Source organism: Alosa pseudoharengus, unplaced genomic scaffold, assembly GCF_046254945.1.
Source record: "Alosa pseudoharengus isolate Yale_2024_CS ecotype anadromous, Long Island Sound unplaced genomic scaffold, YU_APseudo_1.1 YU_APseudo_1.1_scf_8, whole genome shotgun sequence".
Classification (NCBI taxonomy): Eukaryota; Metazoa; Chordata; class Actinopteri; order Clupeiformes; family Clupeidae; genus Alosa; species Alosa pseudoharengus.
This window is the reverse complement of record NW_027468870.1, coordinates 4,431,498-4,456,300: the sequence shown is the minus strand read 5'-3', so window position 1 is coordinate 4,456,300 and position 24,803 is coordinate 4,431,498. Positions and strand designations below refer to the sequence as shown.

At 43.8% G+C, this 24,803-nt stretch overlaps 3 protein-coding genes across 5 annotated transcripts in view; 2 read left to right on the top strand and 1 right to left on the bottom strand.

Moving 5' to 3' along the window:
* LOC143112104 (syncollin-like) overlaps positions 1–8,740 on the bottom strand; it is a 40,287-nt gene extending 31,547 nt beyond the window's left edge. Inside the window, exon 1 of the mRNA XM_076274351.1 lies at positions 7,751–8,740. The gene's annotated coding sequence lies outside the window, so the exon portion shown is untranslated. The remainder of the gene's footprint in view (positions 1–7,750) is intronic.
* Positions 7,279–14,124, top strand: LOC143112103 (uncharacterized). Of its 2 annotated transcripts, XM_076274350.1 has the most exons (7): positions 7,279–7,852; positions 8,835–8,915; positions 8,955–9,081; positions 9,351–9,436; positions 9,964–10,291; positions 10,611–11,129; positions 11,845–14,124. In XM_076274350.1, the coding sequence occupies exons 1-7, from the start codon at positions 7,370–7,372 to the stop codon at positions 13,074–13,076; spliced, it is 2,856 nt and encodes a 951-aa protein (XP_076130465.1). In that variant the 5' UTR covers positions 7,279–7,369; the 3' UTR covers positions 13,077–14,124. The 2 variants fall into 2 exon arrangements, with proteins under 2 accessions (XP_076130465.1, XP_076130464.1); XM_076274349.1 differs by having other exon boundaries at positions 8,835–9,081.
* An 842-nt stretch (positions 14,125–14,966) lies between these two features.
* LOC143112391 (uncharacterized) lies at positions 14,967–23,155 on the top strand. 2 transcript variants are annotated; one of them, XM_076274668.1, is made up of 6 exons: positions 14,967–15,772; positions 17,016–17,181; positions 17,620–17,708; positions 18,670–18,997; positions 19,821–20,393; positions 21,282–23,155. In XM_076274668.1, exons 1-6 carry the CDS (start codon positions 15,296–15,298, stop codon positions 22,307–22,309), a joined length of 2,661 nt encoding a protein of 886 aa, XP_076130783.1. In that variant the 5' UTR covers positions 14,967–15,295; the 3' UTR covers positions 22,310–23,155. The 2 variants fall into 2 exon arrangements, with proteins under 2 accessions (XP_076130783.1, XP_076130784.1); XM_076274669.1 differs by lacking the exons at positions 14,967–15,772; positions 17,016–17,181 and having other exon boundaries at positions 17,636–17,708; positions 18,626–18,997.
* Positions 23,156–24,803: the final 1,648 nt, after the last annotated feature.

The following is a 24,803-nucleotide window of genomic DNA, read 5'->3' as shown; positions in this document are numbered from 1 at the left end:
GATGGAAAAAGTATGGGATTTTAAAATAGAAAATGTGTAGGAACCCTGTTAAAAGAAACCTTTTCTCTGTCTCTCTCCATTCAACTGGATCTCTCAATGTTCTCAATGTTCTCCAACATTCCATTACTTGTTACTACATTGTACATGTTGTCATACATTGTTCATATTTAGCCATATTTATTCTGCCCTTATAAGATAACTACTAATACATTGCACATATTTAATTTATATTACTCTAAACCACCTATAAACCAACTGTATACTACTGTCTACACGGCACTGTGTCTTGTCCTGTATATGCACCACCTGTCTATACTTTGTATATCACTTTTCTGCTTTTTTGCCCTTCTAGTTAGACACAAACTGCATTTTGTTGTCTTTGTACTTGTATTCTGCACAAATAATCAAAATATATGTCAATAAATGCTGATGTAATTTTGACATCAATGTTTGTCGCATTTATGTTTATTTGACATTGAAACTTGATATTGAATGATATCAAAACAACATCAACATCTTGACATCAAATAGATGTAGAATTGACATCAAATGCCAACAAAGCTTGACATGGAAATGACATCTTGATGTAGAATAAATGTTGAATTGACATCAAAGCTTGACATTGAATGATATCAGAATAGCATCAAAACGACATCAACATCATGACATCTTGATGTCAAATAAATGTTGAATTGACATCAAAGCTTGACATTGAATGATATCAGAATAGCATCAAAACGACATCAACGTCTTGACGTCAAATAAATGTTGAATTGACATCAAATGCCAACAAAGTATGATATCAAAATAACATCAAAACGACATCGCGGAGGTCAAAATCTTGACGTCAAATTGACATCAGTACATTGACGTCGATACAACTTTCATTCTAGACCTGTTTCTAGACGTAATTTTGACGTCGATGTTTGATGTCATATTGATGTTGAATTGACATCAAATGCCCACTGGGTAATTTTTTTTTAAAAAGGGCACTAATCATTTCTACGGAAGCTTATTGCTGCCACACTAAAAGAAATAAAAAGGCTCAGTATTATGTAATTACGTGAAAAGTTTCTTGTTATAACAATATCTTTTTCACGTTTTAACAAGATATGTATCACGTTATTACATGAAATTATCACGTTATTTCATGATAATGATATTTTCACGTTATAACATGAAAATATCATGTTATTTCAATTATGATTTTTTCACGTTTTTACAAGATATTTATCACGTTTTTACATGAAATTATCACGTTATTTCAAAATAACGAAACGAAACGAAACAAGGCCACGAGAGCTCATGGCTGGCATAAATGATAACTAGTGTCTATTAACTTGCACCCTGACTGCTATTACAGTGCTTGCTGCTTGATGAGTGTTTGTTTTTGTGCATGTGTGTATGAGTGTGTAGGCTGTGTGTGTGGTCAATTCCCAGCTGACTGAGGAGCAGCGAAGAGGGATGTGTGTGTATCGGCAGAGCTGCTGAAAAGGAGGCTGATAGAGAGGTTCTATGCAGGACAGCCTGCTCACACCATAGACTGTATATATATGGCTCACACAGCCTGATAGTTCTGCTTTATCTTCTTATCAACACAATAAATAAAACTTTCGCTAACTTGACGCAAGAGGGAGAAAGGGCTTTGATAAATATGCAAATCTTCAGGCAATGTGGGTGAATGTATAGACCGCTCTGGCTCGGTAGCCTGCATGTCAGGTCATCGCTGTCATTTCTAAGGCTGTGGGGAAGGGTCAAAATATCAGTATCTAATCAGTATCATGAAATAACGTGATAATTTCATGTAATAACGTGATAAATATCTTGTTAAAACGTAAAAATATCATATCTTGAAATAACATGATATTTTCACGTTATAACGTGAAAATATCAGTATCATGAAATAACGTGATAATTTCATGTAATAACGTGATAAATATCTTGTTAAAACATGAAAAAGATATTGTTATAACAAGAAACTTTTCACGTAATTACATAATACTGAGCCTTTTTAATTCTTTTAGTGTGGCAGCAATAAGCTTCCGTACATTTCAGAGGTTTTCGATGGATTGACCGTAGGTCGGAAAAGTGGAAAAGAAGATTAGCTTCAAGGCTATGACTTTGTTTTGTTTTAGCATGACTGTTTTTGAAGATGATCATGTGTGGTAGCTTCAACATTAACTCGACTTGGTGAGGATGATAATACATACATAAATGTTTAACTTTGATGACTTTGAAGGCGAAGGAAGTGTGAGAAGAATTTCTGTGTTGATTCAGTTCGATGGTTAACGTCACGAAGTTAAGTGTGAGTCTGCGCAGTACTGGGGGGACCAACTGAAAAATCGTTCTATTTGACTCAGTGCCCTCCCATTGAAAACGACGGAGTCTGTTCGTCCATTTCTTTTACTGTCTATGGTCTTGACCCCCTGACGGGAAGCCATGTTAACCTTGGCATGAAACGGCCCATAGATATATATCTATGGAAACGGCCACTGTAGGAGTTAAAATGCGCTCGGAATGGGAGGGGCTAGAAAGTAATATTCAGTTGGTTGTCATATAGAATTTCACCGCTAGATGGGAGAAGTTCTTAAGGTAGCTTTAATTTTAAGTGCATCAAAATAAACTACAACATACAGTAGCCATGTATCAAAATAAAATACTGTATTTGTGTATTTTGAAAATACTAAAAATACTCTTTAAAGGGAGCATGAAATCACTTAGCAAACATTCCATATCTGCATATTTAATGTATTCCTTCATCAGTACACTGACTCTATTGATTAAGTGGACAGTGTTTGAGTATAACAGTTTTTCTCTGCCTATAGACATGCCATAAACCTGCAAACAGTCAACAGATCAGCTGACCTTACATCTCATAGCCTAAATACTGTATCAGAGATGCACTCACAACCAAGTTGAGACAAGTCCCTGATATTATCAATGCATGCTCAGATTGTTTAATATTGCACTGTGTGGCACTGTTGCTAAGTCAGGATCAGGATTCATTCTATAGTGTTTTTTAACTAACTGGGAACCGTGTAAGTGCTAAATGTTGTTTATTGACCCTACAGGGCATAAACAGGCCTACTGAATTTTTCATTGTGTTGCCTTAGGTGATACATGGGGCAACTTTGTGAGCAATGTTGCAGGAGAACTGGTTTCACGTGTTCTGATTGGATGATTAAAGTTATCAAGAAACTGATGATGAAAGTTCTTAAGAAACTTGAGCTTAGTGTGGGGAGTGGACTCATCTTGCACCAGATCGTCTTCCTGAATCTCAATATTCTGATTACAACATGGCAAATTACTAAGTCAGCACCAGTCAGAGAGTGCGGTAAAATTAGAATGATTTTGGATATTCGGCAGACATTCGACTGAGTTGATTTACTGTTACAACGTTACATGTTAATCGTGTGTCGTACACATCTAAGATTCTAGGCTTCTAAATCACACAATTAAATCCCGTTTACAGAGGTCTCCAGCCCACATTTGGTGAAAAGAAGACCTCATTTTGTATTTTGAAGCCACAATATTTCACTTGTAATAACATGCTAACGCAAAACAGTAGAAGCACGCCGCAAACGTTATACACAACCTATTGCTCTGGACTACCTTTCACAGCAGTTGGTTTTTCAAAATAAGAGTCCCCCTTCTGTATTCAACGATGCACACAATATTCCCATGCCAATATTTCAGGCTGTGGTGCACTTGTGGCCAAATAATGCACACCATTCGAACCCTCTTCTGCAGCTCTTCATATCACAGCCCATATTTTTTGGAAATAAGACTTAATTTTGTGTTTGGGGGCCACATGTAACATTTCACTTGTAATAACTTGCTAACGCAAAACAGTAGAAGCACACCGCAAACATTATAAAGAATCTATTGTTGTGGACTACCTTTCACAGCAGTTCGTTTTTCAAAATAAAAGTCCTACATCTGTATACAACAATTGGCATAATTTTCCCATGCCAATATTTCAGGCTGTGGCGCACTTGTGGCCAAATAAATCACACCATTCTAACCCTTTTCTGGAGCTCTTTGTATCACAGCTCATATTTTTTGGAAATAAGACTTAATTTGGTGTTTGGGGACCACTTGAAATATTTCACTTGTAATAACACGCTAACGCAAAGCAGTAGAAGTACACCACAAACGTTATAAAGAACCTATTGTTGTGGACTACCTTTCACAGCAGTTCGTTTTTCAAAATAAAAGTCCTACATCTGTATACAACAATTGGCATAATTTTCCCATGTCAATATTTCAGGCTGTGGCACACTTGTGGCCAAATAAATCACACCATTCTAACCCTTTTCTGGAGCTCTTTGTATCACAGCTCATATTTTTTGGAAATAAGACTTCATTTGGTGTTTGGGGACCACTTGAAATATTTCACTTGTAATAACACGCTAACGCAAAGCAGTAGAAGTACACCACAAACATTATAAAGAATCTACTGTTGTGGACTACCTTTCACAGCAGTTTGTTTTTCAGAATAAAAGGTCTACAACTGTATACAACAATTGACATATTTTTCCCATGCCAATATTTCAGGCTGTGGTGCACTTGTGGCCAAATAATGCACACCATTCGAACCCTCTTCTGTAGCTCTTCATATCACAGTCCATATTTTTTGGAAATAAGACTTAATTTTGTGTTTGGGGGCCACATGTAACATTTCACTTGTAATAACTTGCTAACGCAAAACAGTAGAAGCACACCGCAAACATTATAAAGAATCTATGGACTACCTTTCACAGCAGTTATTTTTTTTCAAAATAAAAGTCCTATATCTCTATACAACAATTGACGTAATTTTCCCATGCCAATATTTCAGGGTGTGGCGCACTTGTTGCTCAATAAATCACACCATTCTAACCCTCTTTTGGAGCTCTTTGTATAACAGCCCATATTTTTTGGAAATACAACTTCATTTAGTGTTTGGGACCATATGTAATATTTTACTTGTAATAACACGCTAACACAAAAATGTAGAAACACACCACATATGTTATTATGAACCTATTGTTATGGAATATCTTTCACAGCAGTTGGTTTTTCATAGTAAAAGTCCTACTTCTCTATTCAACAGTTTTCACATGCCAATATTTCAGCGTGTCAAACGTGTCAGGAAATAGGTCACATCATTTTATTACTCTCATAGAGATCTTCATGTCACATCACATATCTTCTAAAAAATTTAATTGTGTGGTTCTGTATGTCAATTTGCAATATTTCACTTGTAATAACATGAGGCATGGCACAAATATGACAAAGAACCTATACCTGCACAGTACCTTTCACACAGGTTTTTTTCAAATAAAAAAGTTCTACTTTTCTAACAATCAACCTAAGTTGTAAAGGACCCCCAAACACCAAATGAAGTCTTATTTCCAAAAAATATGGACTGTGATAGGAAGAACTCCCGAAGAAGGTTTGAATGGTGTGATTTATTTGGCCACAAGTGCACCACAGTCTGAAATGTTGGCATGGGAAAAGTATGTGAATGATAGGACTTTTATTCTGAAAAACAAACTGCTGTGAAAGGTAGTCCACAACAATAGATTCTTTATAACGTTTGTGGTGTACTTCTACTGCTTTGCGTTAGCGTGTTATTACAAGTGAAATATTTCAAGTGGTCCCCAAACACCAAATTAAGTCTTATTTCCAAAAAATATGAGCTGTGATACAAAGAGCTCCAGAAAAGGGTTAGAATGGTGTGATTTATTTGGCCACAAGTGCACCACAGTCTGAAATGTTGGCATGGGAAAAGTATGTGAATGATAGGACTTTTATTCTGAAAAACAAACTGCTGTGAAAGGTAGTCCACAACAATAGATTCTTTATAACGTCTGTGGTGTACTTCTACTGCTTTGCGTTAGCGTGTTATTACAAGTGAAATATTTCAAGTGGTCCCCAAACACCAAATTAAGGCTTATTTCCAAAAAATATGAGCTGTGATACAAAGAGCTCCAGAAAAGGGTTAGAATGGTGTGATTTATTTGGCCACAAGTGCACCACAGTCTGAAATGTTGGCATGGGAAAAGTATGTGAATTATAGGACTTTTATTCTGAAAAACAAACTGCTGTGAAAGGTAGTCCACAACAATAGATTCTTTATAACGTTTGTGGTGTACTTCTACTGCTTTGCGTTAGCGTGTTATTACAAGTGAAATATTTCAAGTGGTCCCCAAACACCAAATTAAGTCTTATTTCCAAAAAATATGAGCTGTGATACAAAGAGCTCCAGAAAAGGGTTAGAATGGTGTGATTTATTTGGCCACAAGTGCGCCACAGCCTGAAATATTGGCATGGGAAAAATATGTCAATTGTTGTATACAGATGTAGGACTTTTATTTTGAAAAACGAACTGCTGTGAAAGGTAGTCCACAACAATAGGTTCTTTATAACATTTGTGGTGTACTTCTACTGCTTTGCGTTAGCGTGTTATTACAAGTGAAATATTTCAAGTGGTCCCCAAACACCAAATTAAGTCTTATTTCCAAAAAATATGAGCTGTGATACAAAGAGCTCCAGAAAAGGATTAGAATGGTGTGATTTATTTGGCCACAAGTGCGCCACAGCCTGAAATATTGGCATGGGAAAATTATGCCAATTGTTGTATACAGATGTAGGACTTTTATTTTGAAAAACGAACTGCTGTGAAAGGTAGTCCACAACAATAGGTTCTTTATAACGTTTGTGGTGTACTTCTAGTGCTTTGCGTTAGCGTGTTATTACAAGTGAGATATTGCTGCTTCCAAACACCAAATTAAGTCTTCTTTTAACAAAATGTAGGCTGTGACATGAATAGCTCTGTAAACAGGATTGGCGCCTAGAATCTCATGCGCCACACACAACTAACAACGCATGTTTGTAATAGTAAAATCAACTCAGCCGAATGTCTGCTGAATATCCAATCTGAATCTAATTTTACCGCACTCAGTCAGAGGCTATTCATTGTTTTTTTTATAATGTCATCACATCATCAAAAGTAGGCTATTGGGTTTACTAGCTTTATTGGCCAGGTTTGCGTAAACAAACAAGTAATTTGACTCCGGTTAATCTTTGCTCTCAAAGTACAACACTCATTTAAGAAGGTTATGACATGTTGGCAAGTTTCTCGTCAATAAGTACAATAATGACAGTTATTGTCATGCTGACATGCTGACACAAAAGGCAAGATATAATCAACATTGACGACGCTGCGCGCCATACTTTCGAACACTCCCGTAATTAAACTCCATGTGACTTGTCGGACCTACGTGTCGTAGTAATGCGGAAGGACTTTTGCCATATGCAGAAGATGTGATCCAGTTTATTCGTATCATTAATTTACTTTGAGGTGTGACAGTCGTGTGATTTGATGGATACGATCGAGGACGAGGGCATGACAACTAAAAAAGATAATGAATCGCAAAACAACGAACGCAAAAAGGCAGTAGGTCAAACAAAGTGGGCCGTTCGTTGTTTTCAAAACTGGTGCTTCGAGCACCTCGGGCATGTTATTGACTTTAATGCGGTCTCAAAAACAGAATTGAATGAAATACTGTGCAAGTTTTATATCACGGTGAGAAATGGGAGAGGGGAATCGTATGGATTCAGTGGGTTTATGGGTTTGCGAGCAGGACTCAATAGACACCTGAGCGAGCCTCCACAGTGTTGGTGTTTAGCGAAGGACCGTGACTTTATGTCCAGCAACGGTGTTTTCATGGGACTAGCAAAGAAACTTCGAAGTGAAACTGACCTGTCAGTGCACCAGAAAACAGATGGAGATTTTATCGAAGTCAAGCGCTGGAAAGTTCTGGATCCAAGCACACCGGAGGGGTCAACGATAATCATCAAGCAGGTGCTGCTTGTTCCATGCGCCCTAACTTACAAGTTAAGAGGGCTCTTAATGTTCTCACAGAGTCTCATTTGATGTCTCATTTTATTATGCTAGTTAGTTAGATACACGGAAGTAAAGCATTGACGTAGGCTATCAGACGGAAATTGAGCGTCCTTTTTATATTTTTTTACTGTCTATGGTCCTAAATAGACCGGGGTGCCCATAATTGCAAAACATTAGGCCTATAGCCTACTGTCGAATTTCATTACATTTGTAAGTTTAAAGGTATTATATGCCATCATACTGATTAGGCCTACTATCATACATCACATCACGTAGCTTATCAATCTTGTATGCTCACATCCCACTGAATCCTGCAGGCACATCCTGAATGCTTTGTAATGAGGCTTTTCGTATATCGTATCGTAGTCTTTCGGACCACAGGCGAATTTGTGTTGACATCAATTTGGCATGGTGGTGTACCTTCATAAACTTGGCGTACTATGAAAATAAGATAAAAATGCTATCATGGGTGTTATCAGTGTGTAAACATTGGGGCCCCATAATTTCAAATGCATGGGCAAAGCTTTCATAATAACTATGCAAAATCTATTTGCAAACGAAATACCATGAGAAAGATTTGAAGCAAAAACAGTGTTGGGTCAGCTAAAAGCTCAAAAACAGTGGTGGGTCAGCTAAAGCGGTCACATGCCACATGATGCCGTGAGTTCATGCACGAGAACTTTGCCCAGAGACAGACTTTGCACTTTGCCCATTATTCAAATGAGGGCCCCAGGCATTCAGGAATATGCACACAGGGTACAGAATATGAACACAGGATACAGAATATGAACACAGGATACAGAATATGCATTGATTTTACTTTTTAGTGCTTCATGGATTGGAATCTGTAGGGACAACATTCTCAAAGCAGATCATGCTTAACATTCAGAGTTGTTGTCAGTAATTTTGAGTGTCTCGCCTATGTGTTGGTTTGCATCAGGACTTGGACGGCAGTCCTACACCTTGTCTCGCTAGCCTTCAGGTGGACGGCAGTCCTACACCTTGTCTCGCTGGCCTTCAGGTGGACGGCAGTCCTACACCTTGTCTCGCTGGCCTTCAGGTGGACCTGTCGGACTCCGACAGCAGTGGAGGAAACTACTTAGTTGCTCAAGTCGGTTTAGAACATGTGATTGAATCCTGGGGAACGCCGGACACTTCAGCTACATTTAAAACCGAAGATGATGAAGGTGAACATGAAAACAATTATCCACCTGGGGACATTAAACAATCTATCCAAATAATAAACTATCTATCTATCTATCTCTCTATCATGGTATATCTATCTATCTATCTATCAATCATGATCTATCTCTCTATCATGGTATATCTATCTATCTATCTATCTATCATGTTTTGTCTGTCCATCTAGTCTATTTATCTGTTATGAAGAGGTTTCTGTAGTTGATAGTTTGGGGCTCATGTTAATGCGTGCTCTTCTCTCATGTCGCTGATGTAGGAGGCTCAGACGCCCCGCCAGAGGAGAGCATCAGTCCAGTTGTGTCCGGCTGGCCCTCCATTGACGAATACGGTCCTTACTTAACGGTACCTTCACACTTGCCTTTAAGTCAGTATGAGACGAGTTTAGTACACCCTTGGTGCAAAATGACTACCCAGGATTGACAAGATGGGGAATGTCTTACATTGCATGCAAACAAGCAGAAAGTCTTTTCATTATGGAAGTGGCAAGGGCAGCCGTGACCTACTGGTTAGCACTTCGGACCTGTAACCGGAGGGTTGCCGGTTCGAACCCCGACCTGCTCCCCAAGCGCCGCTGTTGATGCAGGCAGCTCACTGCCGGGATTAGTGTGTGCTTCACCTCACTGTGTGCTGTGTATGTTTCACTAATTCACGGATTGGGATAAATGCAGAGACCAAATTTCCCTCACGGGATTAAAAAGAGTATATACTTATACTTAAGTAACCAGTCAGACGTGGCTGTGATCACAGGCTTAGCCGATTATATTTGCTTTTCAAATCAAAGCCAGTGTGCTGACCGCACCAGCCAGTGTGCTGACCGCGCCAGTGTGCTGACCGCGCCAGCGTGCTGACCGCGCCAGTGTGTGTTTCAGGACTCTCAGATCATGGGCCGCGTTCGGCAGGAGCGCTTCACTCAGGAGGAGCTGGGCATCCTGGTGCGCGAGGTCCACGCTCGCTACCACATCATCTACGGCAGAGGCGTGTCGCCGGCGAAGACGCGCCGGGCGTGGGAGGAGGTCGCGTCGGCGGTCAACAGCACGGGCCTCGGCCACTCGAGGACGGCCGCAGGCTGCCATAAACGATTCAACGACCTCAAGCGACGTAGCAAGATGAAGCAGGCCAATAGAGTCGGCTCGAAGTCATCGCAAAGGCCAGAGAGTGGACCTGCGGGAGAGGACGCTCAGTCCGCCAGCGTAACAGGTGGCCTTCACGTTTACATTGTTGTGTGTGTGTGTGTGTGTGTGTGTGTGTAGCCTCTGAGACTGTGGAGACTGCACCAGTCGATAATGAATGGGTGTGTAGAAGGATCGTTCTATCGTCGTCATCATGTGCTCATCTTGTCTCCTGGCAGACAGAATGTAGAGATGTTTAACCGCTTGTTGAACAAGGAAATAAGACACTGACATTTGACTGAAAAAAGTGAACAACGTGATTGTTGATTACGGAGTTGGGCTTTACAAGGAAGTTGCAGTAGCATAAACTGAGTGACTCCCATGTTTTGTGTTTGTCCTTGCGCCAGCCACACCTGTAATCTCATCGTTTGAGGGACCCGGAGCTGGACCTGGGGGTGAAGCAGGGGATCGTGGGAAGGGCGCTGTGGAGGCTCCCAGTTGGTCTCAGGAGTCCTTGAACGTGTGGGCCAGGAGCCTGGACACACATCAGCAGGGGGAGATCGTCCACCGCTCGCGTTTCACCAAGGAGCAGACGGCCATCCTGCTGTGTGAGATCAACACCCGCCGCCACCAGATTTTCGGAGACGGGCAGCACGCCTCGCGGTTATCGGCTCGCCGACAGGCGTGGGAAGAGGTGACGGTGGCGGTCAACGGTGCTCGCTGTGGCCCCACTAAGACGGCGGCCGCCTGCATCAAACGCTTCAACGACTTCAGGCGACGTCACAAGAACAATAATGCCACTGGCAAACACATCATGTCTGTTTTGCAGGGGGGCACAGGATTCCCTCACCCACGCCCCACACACGCGGAACTCCTCCGGTCAGTGAAAACAGAGCCACAGGACGGCCCAGAGAACACACTCACAGGTGAGAGAGCTCAGTCATGCTGTCAGGGGGCAGCCGTGGCCTACTGGTTAGCGCTTCGGACCTTGTAACCGGAGGGTTGCCGGTTCGAACCCCGACCAGTAGGCACGGCTGAAGTGCCCTTGAGCATAATTCACTAATTCACAGATTGGGATAAATGCAGAGACCAAATTTCCCTCACGGGATCAAAAGAGTATATATACTTACTTATATACTTATACTTATACTCAAACTACACACTCACAGGTGAGAGCTCAAACTACACACTCACAGGTGAGAGAGCTCAAACTACACACTCACAGGTGAGAGCTCAAACTACACACTCACAGGTGAGAGAGCTCAAACTACACACTCACAGGGGAGAGAGCTCAAACTACACACTCACAGGTGAGAGAGAGCTCAGTCACACTGTCAAACTCACAGGTGAGAGAGCTCAGTCACACTGTCAAACTCACAGGTGAGAGAGCTCAGTCATGCTGTCAAACTACACTTTGTTTGCTTGTCTCTGAGACCCTCTAGTCAGTAGTGAGCCTGACATAATGAATGGGCTTGGAGAATGATCTATTCTTGAATAAAGAACAAAGGCTGACAGCAATGTTAGCCTAAACCTTTACATATTTTACATACATTTGCATAGCCTGTATAAAACTGACTCAGACGCTGAAACAACCTCATGTAACAAATCTCTCTTCCGTGTGTTTTTTTTGGTTCACACTAGCCGAAGCCACGACCGAAACAGGAACTGCACCATCACTTGCAACCATGCCAGCGCTAGCTCCGCTCGCAACAGCTCAGGCACCAAGGTTCACCCCCACCACCCCACCAGAACCTGACCCACACCCCACAGTAAAACCAGAACCCACCCCCACACCAGAACCAGAACCCATCCCCACACCAGAACCAGAACCCATCCCCACAGCAGAACCCAACCCCACACCAGAACCAGAACCCATCCCCACAGCAGAACCAGAACCCATCCCCACAGTAAAACCAGAACCCACCCCCACAGCAGAACCCACTCCCACAGCAGAACTCACCCCCACACCAGAACCAGAACCCATCCCCACAGCAGAACTCACCCCCACAGCAGAACCCACCCCAGAACCCATCCCCACAGCAGAACCAGAACCCATCCCCACAGCAGAACCAGAACCCATCCCCACAGTAAAACCAGAACCCACCCCCACAGCAGAACTCACCCCCACACCAGAACCAGAACCCATCCCCACAGCAGAACCCACCCCCACAGCAGAACCAGACCCAGACCCCACAGCAACGCCCATGGCAGCACCGGACCCTGAACCATCACCCACCCGAGTATCTGCACCCACAGTCACTGCCACTCCCTCGCCAGCACCTCCACCTTCACTGAATCCCAGAGCAGCTGCAGCACCCAGCACACTAACACTCACACCCGCACCACCTCCAACACCTGCACCACCCACCCCAACACCACCCCCCAATGAGAGGCCTGCACCACCCACCCCAACACCACCCCCCAACGAGAGGCCTGCAGCTGGAGCAGAGGATGGGCCCAGCGGGGCCGATGGAGCTTCCGTCGGTCCCCCAGAGGGAGGCAGCACGGGTGGTGTGTGTGTGTGTGAGTGTGTGTGTGCGGGGCGGAGGCGGTGGGAGTCGGAGCTGCTGGAGGTGCAGCGTGGAGGCCTGGCGGTGCTGCAGGGGGAGCTGGGAGCTCTGCGCCGCGGCCTGGACACACGCCTCCGCAGGATGGAGAGCCGCACGCACCCCCTCCTGCTCTCCGTCAGCCGCAGCCTGGAGAGGATCGCCAGCGCCATGGAGCGCAACGCCCACGCCGACGCCCCTCCAGACACCGACACGCCGCCCAGGACGCCAAGGGGCAGGGCTGTGGTGGAGCGGCCGGCTGCTAGCCAATCCCGTGGTTCCTACCAACTACAAGGTCGCAAGCGCAAAAGAGGTAGACGCACCTAACAATACGACTCAGCAACACTGACGAATGGAGACACAAAACATGACGCTGCAGATATACGACTTATACGACAGATATTATGATGAGCAAATCTGGTAACACTTTACTTGACGGGTGAGTTCATAACACATTCATAGCAGCTGTCATAAACTGCACATAAAGCATTCATGACTGTTTCATGAGACACGACTCTACATTCATACCAAACCTTTCATGAATGTGGAAGACAGAACGACGACAACTTGTCAAAATAAAAGTGCAACAATCACAAAGCAGCATTGCCGTTTTTGTTCCAAACCTCTTACCTGATCACGTCACATCTGAGTCAATGGGCTGCTACTCCAGTGCCAAAAAGACAGAACATGGTCAAGCAAATTTTTGTTTCATAAAAATGTTTTTGTTTTATGATGTAACCTTTGCAGATGATTTCTCATCTTTTGCTACTGGGAATGTCCAACCGTTCCAGGTTACATAAATACTGGTCAGCTGAAGGCTAGTTTACCTCCCAGTGTTAAACTCAGTGATTACGAATACTTCACAACTTGTATAGTAAAGTGACATTCGATGTAGACTTCATAAGATATTCATGAAATATTTACAAAGGCTGGAGAAAAAAACGGCAATGCTGCTTTTATTTTGACTTTTATTTTGACAAGTTGTCGTCGTTCTGTCTTCCACATTCATGAAAGGTTTGGTATGAATGTTGAGTCATGTCTCATGAAACAGTCATGAATGCTTTATGTGCAGTTTATGACAGCTGCTATGAATGTGTTATGAACTCACCCGTCAAGTAAAGTGTTACCGCAAATCTTTTTAAAATCATTATCATGTCGCCAAATAACAGCTTTATTATGAGGAATGAGTATTTCTGTAAGTAATTCCAAAGTTATACAGTGTGGGTTTAGCATTTGATTGAGTACATTGTTGCAATGGAGCCTTCAGACAGGAACATTGATCTGATTTGGGCTTTATGTTGGCAAAGAGACCAAGGTAGAAAGAAAGTGATTTTTTAGGTCCTTATTTGTACTTTCATAATGTTTATAATTGTAATAATTGTTAATAATTAGCTATATATTATTGTTGTTTATTTAAATATATATATATATATATATATATATATATATATATATATATATAATTGTTAATAAAGTATCATTAATAAATATTTCTGTTATGGTGCAAAACCACTGCCTTATAATACCTCATCTCAGACAATCTGGAATAAAAATACATTTTTGATATGCTGTCCATGTGAAGGGAGTCATTCTCAATGCAGTTCACTAAAGTGTAAAAGGTTAACACATGACAACCACCTTTTATTTCCACTTAACTTTTACACAAACATTTCCATCTTACATTCACACACATTCCCACCTTATGTACACACACACACACACACACACACACACACACACATTGTTGGCATGTTGCAATCTTCCAATTCCAGCTGATACTTAAGAAGCTTATTGATTATGTGCATGTTTTCATATTTATATGCTGAAATGATGTATTGGTCTGTCTGCCTGATCCCAAACAGCTGTTTCAAAGTTATTGAGAAGGCAAGGCATTGATATTAGATATTGCACACAGTATCAGATTTTGCAAAATTCCACAGTGAGGTCCATAGACATTACACACACTGCCTTACAACAGACATTGCCCAACGCAAATTGAGATTCAGGAAGATGCAGTAAAAGATGAGTAATGAGTTAAAGATGAGGTTGTGCACACACACCAAAAGCGTAGGTTTGGTAGCGTGGATTATGAATAATAATAATAATAATAATAGTAGACTTACAAATTAATGTTTAGTCGTGTGGAGAAGATATAGGCCTACTGTAATCTTTTATCATAAAACAAAATGTATTCAAAGTAAGTGATATAGCCTATGTTCTGTGGTCTGGTTATGGCTGAAGGTTGTCTATGGCCAAGGTGCATAAGGCAACGGTGTGACAAACAGGGAAGTTCCTCGTGTAAGTGTGTAACAGCCAACACCTTTAAAGCAGCTCAAAAACGCTTTGGTCCAGTGGTTTACCAGCAGGCTGTTAATTAATAACCAACTAGGATGACGCTGTGCTTTAAGCTCACGAACGCCCCCCTGTAAAATTAAAATCCTTGTGACCAACACTACAGTAATTGTCTGCGCAGGACCCAGCGTTTCGTTTTACTAATTTACTTTGAGATTATCACCTGAATGTAATGTGATGTAGTGGATACAATCATGGACAAGAGCATGAAAACGAGTAAATATTACGAAATGCCAAATGTAAACAAATCTGAAAACGAACGCAACAAGACAGCGGGACAAACCAAGTGGGCCGTTCGTTGCTTTCAGAACTGGTGCTTCGAACACCTTGGACAAACCATTGACTTTAATGCGGTTTCAAAATCGGAATTGAATGAAATACTCAGCAAGTTCTACCTCACAGTCAAAAATGGAAGAGGAGAACCGTATGGATTCAGCGGTTTCATGGGTCTGCGAGCAGGGCTCAACAGACACTTGAGTGAGCCACCGCTGTCATGGTGTTTAATGAAGGACACTGACTTTATGTCCAGCAACGATTTGTTCCTGGGACTGGCAAAGAAACTACAATGTGAACCTGACCAGTCCCGCCACCATAAGGATAAAGCAGATGGAGATTTTATGGAGGTCATACGCTGGACAGTCCTGGACCCTGGCACACCAGAGGAGCCAACGGTAGGCATAAGAAAGTGGGGATTGTTTTGGCTAGTTAGCAGGACCGGGCAGTAGGCAAACCAGACAGTACCCAACGGCCCAATTGATACCGATAGCGATCTATACTATTATTCATGTACGTTTTCTTTCACTCGGGGACTTCTTTTTGCAAGTAGGCTACCAACCATAGCTAGTGGTAGAGCTGTGCATCATCTTAACATCACTCTCCGTGTCCGACTGCTCGTAGCTGCTAGCACCGTGTGGTTAGCCTCCTTGCTAACACGCCCCCTCCCATTACAAAATTGTGAATGTTCAGGCTAGTCACCACCCGCACCTCTAGTCAACTTCAACTAGTTAACCTTTGGTCCAATGCGGCACTATGCCTCCCAACATAATATTATTTAGTGCCCCATTCTATATTACGGCTTTAAAGTTAAATGGACTAAATATTGTGACTGATGATGATAAAATCCTGTTGGGGCCTCATTGAGATGCTGGGCAAAGTGCGAAGTCAGTGTATGTGCAAAGTTCTCGTGCATGGACTATGGCATCCTGTGGCGTGACTGAGATAGCTTTTAGCTAGCTGACCACTGTTGTTTACGCCTAGGATCTTTCTCATGGTATAACATTTGCATATGAAGCAAGCTTTAGTTAGGCTTTAGACTTTGCCCAGCATTTAAATTAGGGGCCATTGCCATCATACTAATAAACCATCACCTGTTTTATCAGCAGTGCATCTTATGCCGACCAAAATCCCAGTGAGCTGGGTTTTGTAAAGATGCACCCTACATGCATACAAAAATGGAAATAGCTTTGCATTGGATATCAATTGCTTATTTATTCTAGTTTTTCTCCCTTTTCTGTCAAGTATCTTTATACCCTTTGTCTAAAACAACAAAACGGTTAACCATCTCCTTGACACAGGAATGCAGTTGTGCACATTATGACACAAGATTGTTAATAAATATAAGACTAGTATGACGTAGTTGCTAAGTTGAATGCAAAGTGCAAAGTATTATTAAGCCGCTGAAGCCACTGAAGTGAAAACATGGTTCAAAGTTCAGAGTTCTTGTGTGGTGTTGTGTTTGGGGGAGGGGGGTTTGGGGAATTTGCCTGCAATAGGCAGAGGACAGTCTGGCCACTTTATCAGAGCAGAGCTGTTTATTAACAGTCAGTTACAGTATGTTGTCTGCTTCTGTAGTCTGGAATATTTTTGTTGTTTGGAGTGTTCCGGCTCTTTCCTAACTATGTGTTTGAATTCCAGGACGTGGACAGCAATTCTGCATCTCTCGCTAGTCTAGAAGCGGACTGCATGGACTCCGACAGCAATGGGGGAAACTCCACAGTTGCTCAGGTCACTCTGAGACACGCGGTGGGATCCTGGAGGAGGCCAGAGTCTGCGGTCACCTTTAAAACTGAGAACGATGAAGGTAAGCAGAAAGAAAGCAGTTTGGTGCTCAAGGTTTAGTAAGGCCATGCAATGACGTCTTTTTTCACGCGCATCAGTCTGGATCCCTGTGGTATGTTATGTGCATTCACAGTATTGTCAGTGTAAAGGAGATACACTTACAGCTTCTCCAAGCCTGCTTTCAGTCATCCATTTGCAACAAAGTCCTCATGGCCATATATGTATGGAACATTGTTGGGAAACGTGGGCGCCTACCATTTCTCTCTCAAGATCACAAACCTCTAACTTGGGTAGAATCTGTGTGGCTGCATTGTTGTGGTTCAAATAAGACATTCAATCTTGGTTTGCTATCCTGTGTGGCGGGCAGATTAAATCATATTAAGAGATTTTAGGGAAAACATATATTATTAGATTATTTGTGCTGTTTCATGTGTTGTTTTCCCTCGTGTTGCTGATGTAGGAAGCTCTAGCCACTCTCCAGACGAGAGCATCACTCCAGCTGCCGCCAGCTGGCCTACTCCTGATGATGACCACGTTCCTTACCTAACGGTACCTTCACCCTCGTTCCTTACTTAACTTCTCGTTCTAACTGGTGAAGTGGTTGCTTGCTGTACAAATTAACAGAGGGCAATTAGATTGCATCTCAATCTGGAGGCTTGTGTGATTGTAGAGTGGAGTCATTTTTAGTTTTCTACACACAAAAAGAAATGTCTTTTCAGGTGCCAGATTTGCATCAGCAGTGTCAGAGTTGGGAATCCCGGCTTCAGAAAGTAAAAGTCCTACCACGTACACAGCATCGGTTCCAACCATTCACTAAACCAGCTGATCCTAGTTAGCACAGTTCTCCAGCTGATGCTAGTTAGCACAGTTCTCCAGCTGATCCTAGTTAGCACAGTTCTCCAGCTGATGCTAGTTAGCACAGTTCTCCAGCTGATCCTAGTTAGCACAGTTCTCCAGCTGATCCTAGTTAGCACAGTTCTCGATGAGCGAATGAGTGACATCACCTTCGGATGCACAGGTAGAACTGAAGCCAGGTGTCCCATCTGAGATCAGTGTGTATACAGGAGGGGCAGCCGTGGCCTACTGGTTAGGGCTTCTGACTTGTAAACGGAGGGTTGCCGGTTCGAACCCCGACCAGTAGGAACGGCTGAAGTGCCCTTGAGCAAGGCACCTGACCCCTCACTGCTCCCCGAGCACCGATGTTGTTGCAGGCAGCTCACTGCACCGGGATCAGTGTGTGCTTCACCTCACTGTGTGTACACTGTGTGCTGAGTGTTTTTCACTAATTCACTAATTCACTAATTCATAAATGCAGAGACCAAATTTCCCTCACGGGATCAAAAGAGTATATATACTTACTTATACTTATACTTACTTATATATATATATACCCCCATCAGTCATATGAATTGAGAAAGAGGACAGGAAGAGGTGGTTGTGATCTCAAACTTATCTGATCTCATTAGATTTGAAAGGTTGTCACCGTGGTAACGGTCCCGGGCTGTTTCAGGAGACCCAGATGATGGCTCGCGTCCGGCAGCAGCGCTTCACCCAGGAGGAGCTGGACATCCTAGTGCGCGAGATCCAGGCGCGCTACCACCGCATCTACACCAAAGGCCTTCCCTTCGCCATGATCCGGCGGGCATGGGAGGAGGTGGCGGCCGCGGTCACCAGTGCTGGCGTCGGCCCCGTCAGGACCGCCAGCGCGTGCCAGACGCGCTTCAGAGACCTGAAGAGACGCTCCAGGACCAAGCTGGTCGATGGGGTCAGCTCAACGCACCCCCAAAGGCCAGAGAGAGGATCTGTGGGAGAGGACACTCCGTCCGCCAGCACAACAGGTGTCTTGCACGTTTGTTTGTGTTTATTATATATTGAATGCTGTGAGTTTGGCTTTGCAGCTAGGACCCACTGCCAGTCCACATGTGGCCAGACAGGGTGGTCTTTCTGTCTTAAAGGTGACGTAGAATGGATCATTTCATTAATTTGATACATTTTGGAGTATTTTCACCTTGTTCTCTGGTTTTAACTTAGAAGGTATGGTCTGTCAAAAACAAGTTCACATATGCAGGAGGAAACCACTGAAACTGTTTCCTGTTCATAGCCGTTTTGTGGCTACGCACCGAAGTCTCCTTATTCCCCTTAACACAGCCAAGGCAAACATGGTTTTCCGTTCTATGTCATGTTTAATGAGCTCACAGGTTTCCTCACAAGCCTGGCAGGTGCGCTGCTCTCTTCAGCTGGCCTCACAAATAATCTGTTTAGGGGGAGTGGTGGTGCAGATGGCAGGACCGTACCACACTTGGGTCTCAGTGCCCGTGGGGACCCAGGTCTGGCCCGCGGTCATGTCCTGGTCCCTCCCGGTCCCTCCCCATCTCTCTCTCTCCCCTCTGTCCTGTTGATATAGAAGGCAAAAAGCCCCAAAAATATACTGCTCAAAAAAATTAAGGGAACACTTACAGTTTTCCACAATTTTTAAAACACAGTTTTAGAAACCTTCCACCCTTTTCTCAATTTTCAAACTACATTCACTGAATGTCTTACAGTTCTTGCAAAATAAAACACTCGCCTCAAAAGTTGAGCAGTATATATTCAAAAAAGAAGGGAAAAAAAGAAAGGATCTGTTTAATAAAATCCCATGTTTTGTGTTTGTCCTTGTGCCAGCTACACCTGCAGCCTCTTCCGGTCTGAGACCTGACGCTGAAGCGGTGGATGATGGGAATGGTGACGCGGCGTTCGCCCCCTCGAGCACCGTGGACAATCCCACTCAGGCCCTGTCGAGCCCGGCGGCCGTTCCCAGCCAGTCACGGGAGCCGCTGGACGTCCGCTTCCGGACGCTGGAGCTGCTTCGGAGGGGCTCAAAGCCGCGTAGCCGCAAGCACTTCACCGGGGAGCAGATGGACATCCTGCTGCGCGAGATCAAGGCCCGCCACCACCGGCTGTACGGCGAGAGCCAGAACCCGCTGCGCTCCGAGGACCGCCGGCAGGCGTGGGAGGAGGTGGCCGCCGCCATCAACCGCGCTTGCTGCGGACCCACCAGGACCGCCGCCGCCTGCTGCAAGCGCTTCAGCGACCTGAAGCGACGGCGCAAGACGAGGCTGGGCACGCGGATGGTGTCCGTGCGTCACGAGGGCCCCATCATCACCGCGGCCTTTTCGCACGCCAGCCCCATGGGCATGCGGATCCTCCCGTCGGTCGGCATGGAGCCGCTGCAACGGCCAGAGAAAACTGCCACAGGTGTGTATGTTTGCTTGTTTGTTTGTTTGTTTGTTTGTTAGGACCTGTCCAGTGCTGAGATTTTGATAATGATTTTAAGTTTTACTCTTAATGCGCCTAAAGTACAGTGTTTCCCATACATTGACTTATTTGTGGCGGCCCACCACAATATCAACATTGACCACCACGCAATGATTTTCCAGGTTGTACTAAATTGTGCTTAAATCTGGTTAGCATCATAACCACACTGTGCTAATTTGTTAAAAACTGTTGCATTCAAGTTAATTCTGCAAACCAACCACCACAAATGGAATTCAATTCTCTGGGAAACACTGAAGTACAACATTGTTTCTTTGTTAGACATTTTAAAGATCCACGCAGGCAAAAAGCAACGTTTTGATTTTCGTCATGTCCATTAGGGGTTTTTAATGTGTTACTACAGTAGACATCACGAGTGAAATAAGCAGTAAATATCATGGTTAAATATTTCTAGGCCAGGTGCTAGTTCACTTTTCAGAATAACAAATCGGAACAGCCCGTCACTGTTGCGTGACAAGCTTTACAAGATAACCAAACTAACATGAGTTAGCTATCTTACATTAGCTTAACATTGTTAGCGATTGATAACATTGTCAGAGTTGTATGCAGTGTGTGTGTGTGTGTGGGGGGGGATTGGTTCCTCACATCAGGGATTAGGTGAAGGGGTGGGGATTGCCTATAAGCCGTTTCATGGCCATAAAGGGATTTATTTTCATGAAAAAACCTCATGAATTTTCATCTTTTAGAAACTAAGATGAGTTTGCATAACCCATACAGACCCAATGTGGATGCCAGACACCAAAATAACAACCCAAAATAACCCTCTACTTTGTGTGTGTTTTCTACTTTATGTGTGTGTGTTTTTTTTAGTCACTCGAGCCGCTGCCAAACCCAATCCAGCAACACCCACACTAACATCAACACCAACATTAATAACTGCACTTAGCACACCGGCCCAAAGAGTCGCACCCACTCTAACACTCACACCTCCATCCAAACTGGCACCAGCAACTGCACCTGCCCCTGCCCCCTCACAAGCGTCCACACTGGCACCAGCAACTGCCCCACCTGCCCCCTCACAAGCGTCCAGACTGGCACTAGCACCTGCACCTGCCCCTGCAACCTCACAAGCATCAACACTGACACCAGCACCAGCCCCTGCACCTGCACCCTCACCTCCATCCACACTGGCACTAGCACCTGCCCCACCTGCCCCCTCACAAGCGTCCAGACTGGCACCAGCGCCAGCCGAGCCAGCGCACACCCCCACCCCACCAGCCCCAGCACCGCCTGAGAAGCCTGTAACAGGAGCAGAAGGTGGAGTCCCTGGAGCTTCCGTCGGTCCGCCAGAGGGAGGCAGCACGGGTGGTGTGTGTGTGTGTGAGTGTGTGTGTGCGGGGCGGAGGCGGTGGGAGTCGGAGCTGCTGGAGGTGCAGCGTGGAGGCCTGGCGGTGCTGCAGGGGGAGCTGGGAGCTCTGCACCGCGGCCTGGACACACGCCTCCGCAGGATGGAGAGCCGCACGCACCCCCTCCTGCTCTCCGTCAGCCGCAGCCTGGAGAGGATCGCCAGCGCCATGGAGCGCAACGCCCACGCCACCACCCACGCCGACGCCACCACCCACGCCCACGCCAACGCCACCACCCACGCCGACGCCACCACCCACGCCACCACCCACGCCGACACCCACGCCGATGCCACCACCCACGCCACCACCCACGCCACCACCCACGCCCACGCCCACGCCGACGCCACCACCCACGCCGACGCCACCGTCCCTCCAGACACCGACACGCCGCCCAGGACGCCAAGGGCCAGGGCTGTGGTGGAGCGGCCGGCTGCTAGCCAATCCCGTGGTTCCTCAGATGTGCGAGGTCGCAAAAGAGGGAGACGTTCCTAAAAATGAGACTCACTGAAACGGAGACCCGTGGAGACAGGAAACGCCTTTTATTATGACACAGGAAAAGCCTTTTATTATGACACAGGAAACGCCTTTAATGAGAACTGCTGCATGACCGTGACTTCACAAGGGTCCTGTCATACTGCGCTGATCAAAGTGATCCAGTTCACCCGTGTGATTCTATAAATAGGCGAGATTAGTCATTTTCCTTGATTGAGGGGCTTTGTGTAGGGGTTTTCTTTTTTTGTTTGTTAAACACTCAAAACCGCCTATGCTGTCTTGCCCAGACATGCACTAAAGTTAAGAGGGGTTCACACTGATGCAGGTTTTTTTCCCCTCCAGGCGCTCAAATTAATTTGTTTCCCTATGGAGCGGTGCGACTAAGCATTACAACGCGCCTCGTGTTTATAAAAGCGGTGCACAAGCAGAAAAAAAGCGAGGCTTCTAAAACGTGAGGCGCCCAAAGTTAAAAATAGTTTTTGAGGTTGCATTCTTTTCAACAATGGGTTGTGTCAGAAACGGTTGATAAAGCTAAAAGTTAAGATAAAGCTAAAGTTACCTATAGACTCTTTGGTCGTGTCTTAGCTGCCTGTCCTAGCTAAGTCAGGGAGCTAGCAATTTAGCTAAATATAATCTATCATAGCAACAACATGTACACAATCAGTTTCTACCTCGCATGTTTTTAACACTTACTACTTTGGTACAATACTCACGTTATGGAGGTGAAAAAAGCGTGTCGGTGTGAACGCAGCCTTAGCCTGCAAACCAATGTAAGAATAAAAATAAAGCATGCACATCCCAGCTCTAAAGTTGGGTGCTGGATGACATGGGCATAACAAAATAAATAAAGGAAGTCCGCCACACCAGTAGCTTCACATATAATCTTTAGTTTGTAACGTTTCGAGCGTTAGCCCTTCATCAGTCACCGTTGGGTTAGCCCTTCATCAGACGGCAGAAACGTTACAAAGTAAAAAATTCTATTTGGAGCTACTGGTGTGGCGGACGTCCTTTACTTATTTTGTTAGCCTGCAAACCAGCCAAAGGGGTCATCACTCTAGTAAAACCTCTTTGTACCTCAGTGACGCTATGTGAAATGCTATGCATAGACTCCATAAATAAGTGGATATACTCTCTGTGACGTTACCCATAGGTTTTCTGAAGAGGGGGTATAAAGCTCAAAATTGGAGACTATTGCGTTGCAGTCTTTAAGCTAAGTAAAAGGAACTAACATGCTAAAAAGCTAACATGCGAGTTGTCCGACAGTCGTTCGTAGTAATGGAGTTTTCGGACAGTACAATGTCTATTTCTTGCTCACATTTATCAAATTTAAGCAAGAAGAGGACATTTACAAACCAAACACGCCCGTAAAGCGTCAACTTAAACAAAGTTGTTTTTTGTCTACTATTTTTGTTTACATTGAATCTGATATTGAACTCTCAGCCCATTCATATTTCATATTCTATGCATAAATGTCTGTTAAAATAATTTAAACTGAAGAGTTATAAAATAATATCCCTCAGCCCATGGTTGTCATGGAAACCATATAGTCCAAATTTGTTTTATATAAGCTGTAAGTATATTTATACTGTGAAGTTAAATTTTAACATGCAGGTCTGTTGAAATTGACTCTCTTTTGGAGCCAGCCCCCTATGGCAGTTAGTGGAACTGCAGGTATAGGATCTTTTGTGTTGGGCTCATTATAGACTTCTGTGTTGGTCCTGTGAGTCCAGTAACTAACACAGAGCCTCTTCAAAATTATGTTTCTTAAATTAAATTTGTGAACTTATTGCAACACATTAAAAAAAAGTTTCATTGATGTTGTTTGGGGTGGCTATGAATGAAGGAACTAGTTCTGCAATGATGCAAGTAAATAAAATTTTACATTTCCTGACTTTTACCTTCATAATGTTTATCTTTGTTACAAACTAACATGGTTTAATTTCATGTCAAATAAAATACAGCATGATATATATATATATATATATATATATATATATATATATATATATATATATATATATATATATAGTTATACTACAAAACCACTGCCCCTGCAGTGAATTTATCCTTCCTGAGTAGCTTTGCGTCTATTATCAGTAAAAAAAAACATAAGAGATTATAGTCAGTTCAGTTAGCCAATAGGTCAAAGAGCACCTCATGTAGTACAGGAGATCATAGTATGTTCAGTTAGCCAAAAGATCAAAGAGTAGCTAATGTTAAGATCAGGCAAACATGTACTCTTGGTAAGTGGAATGAGGACCAGTGGCTGGCTCAACAGTCGTTTCGCGGCTATCACTTCCCTAGGTCAGTGGAATGGCAGGCGGAACCAGCTGAGTAGGGACATTAGAACCAACACCATAAAGGAATTATCCGGAGTAACATGCACTTTAGATCAATTTACGGATGATTGGGAGTACATACGTTGAGTTGACATCCAAATCATGTCATTCGGATGTGTTTTGAGAAAGTTCGATGTTACCGTTTTTAGTCAAAA

Bases quoted from the DNA above. Each gene is read 5' to 3' on its own strand.
- LOC143112103 (XM_076274349.1), top strand. From the start codon at position 7,370: ATGGATACGATCGAGGACGAGGGCATGACAACTAAAAAAGATAATGAA. The intron at 7,853-8,834 runs GTGCTGCTTGTT...GGTTTGCATCAG, and splicing joins CAACGATAATCATCAAGCAG to GACTTGGACGGCAGTCCTAC. The intron at 9,437-9,963 runs GTACCTTCACAC...TGTGTGTTTCAG, and splicing joins AATACGGTCCTTACTTAACG to GACTCTCAGATCATGGGCCG.
- LOC143112391 (XM_076274668.1), top strand. From the start codon at position 15,296: ATGGACAAGAGCATGAAAACGAGTAAATATTACGAAATGCCAAATGTA. The intron at 15,773-17,015 runs GTAGGCATAAGA...TTTGAATTCCAG, and splicing joins GCACACCAGAGGAGCCAACG to GACGTGGACAGCAATTCTGC. The intron at 17,709-18,669 runs GTACCTTCACCC...GGGCTGTTTCAG, and splicing joins ACCACGTTCCTTACCTAACG to GAGACCCAGATGATGGCTCG.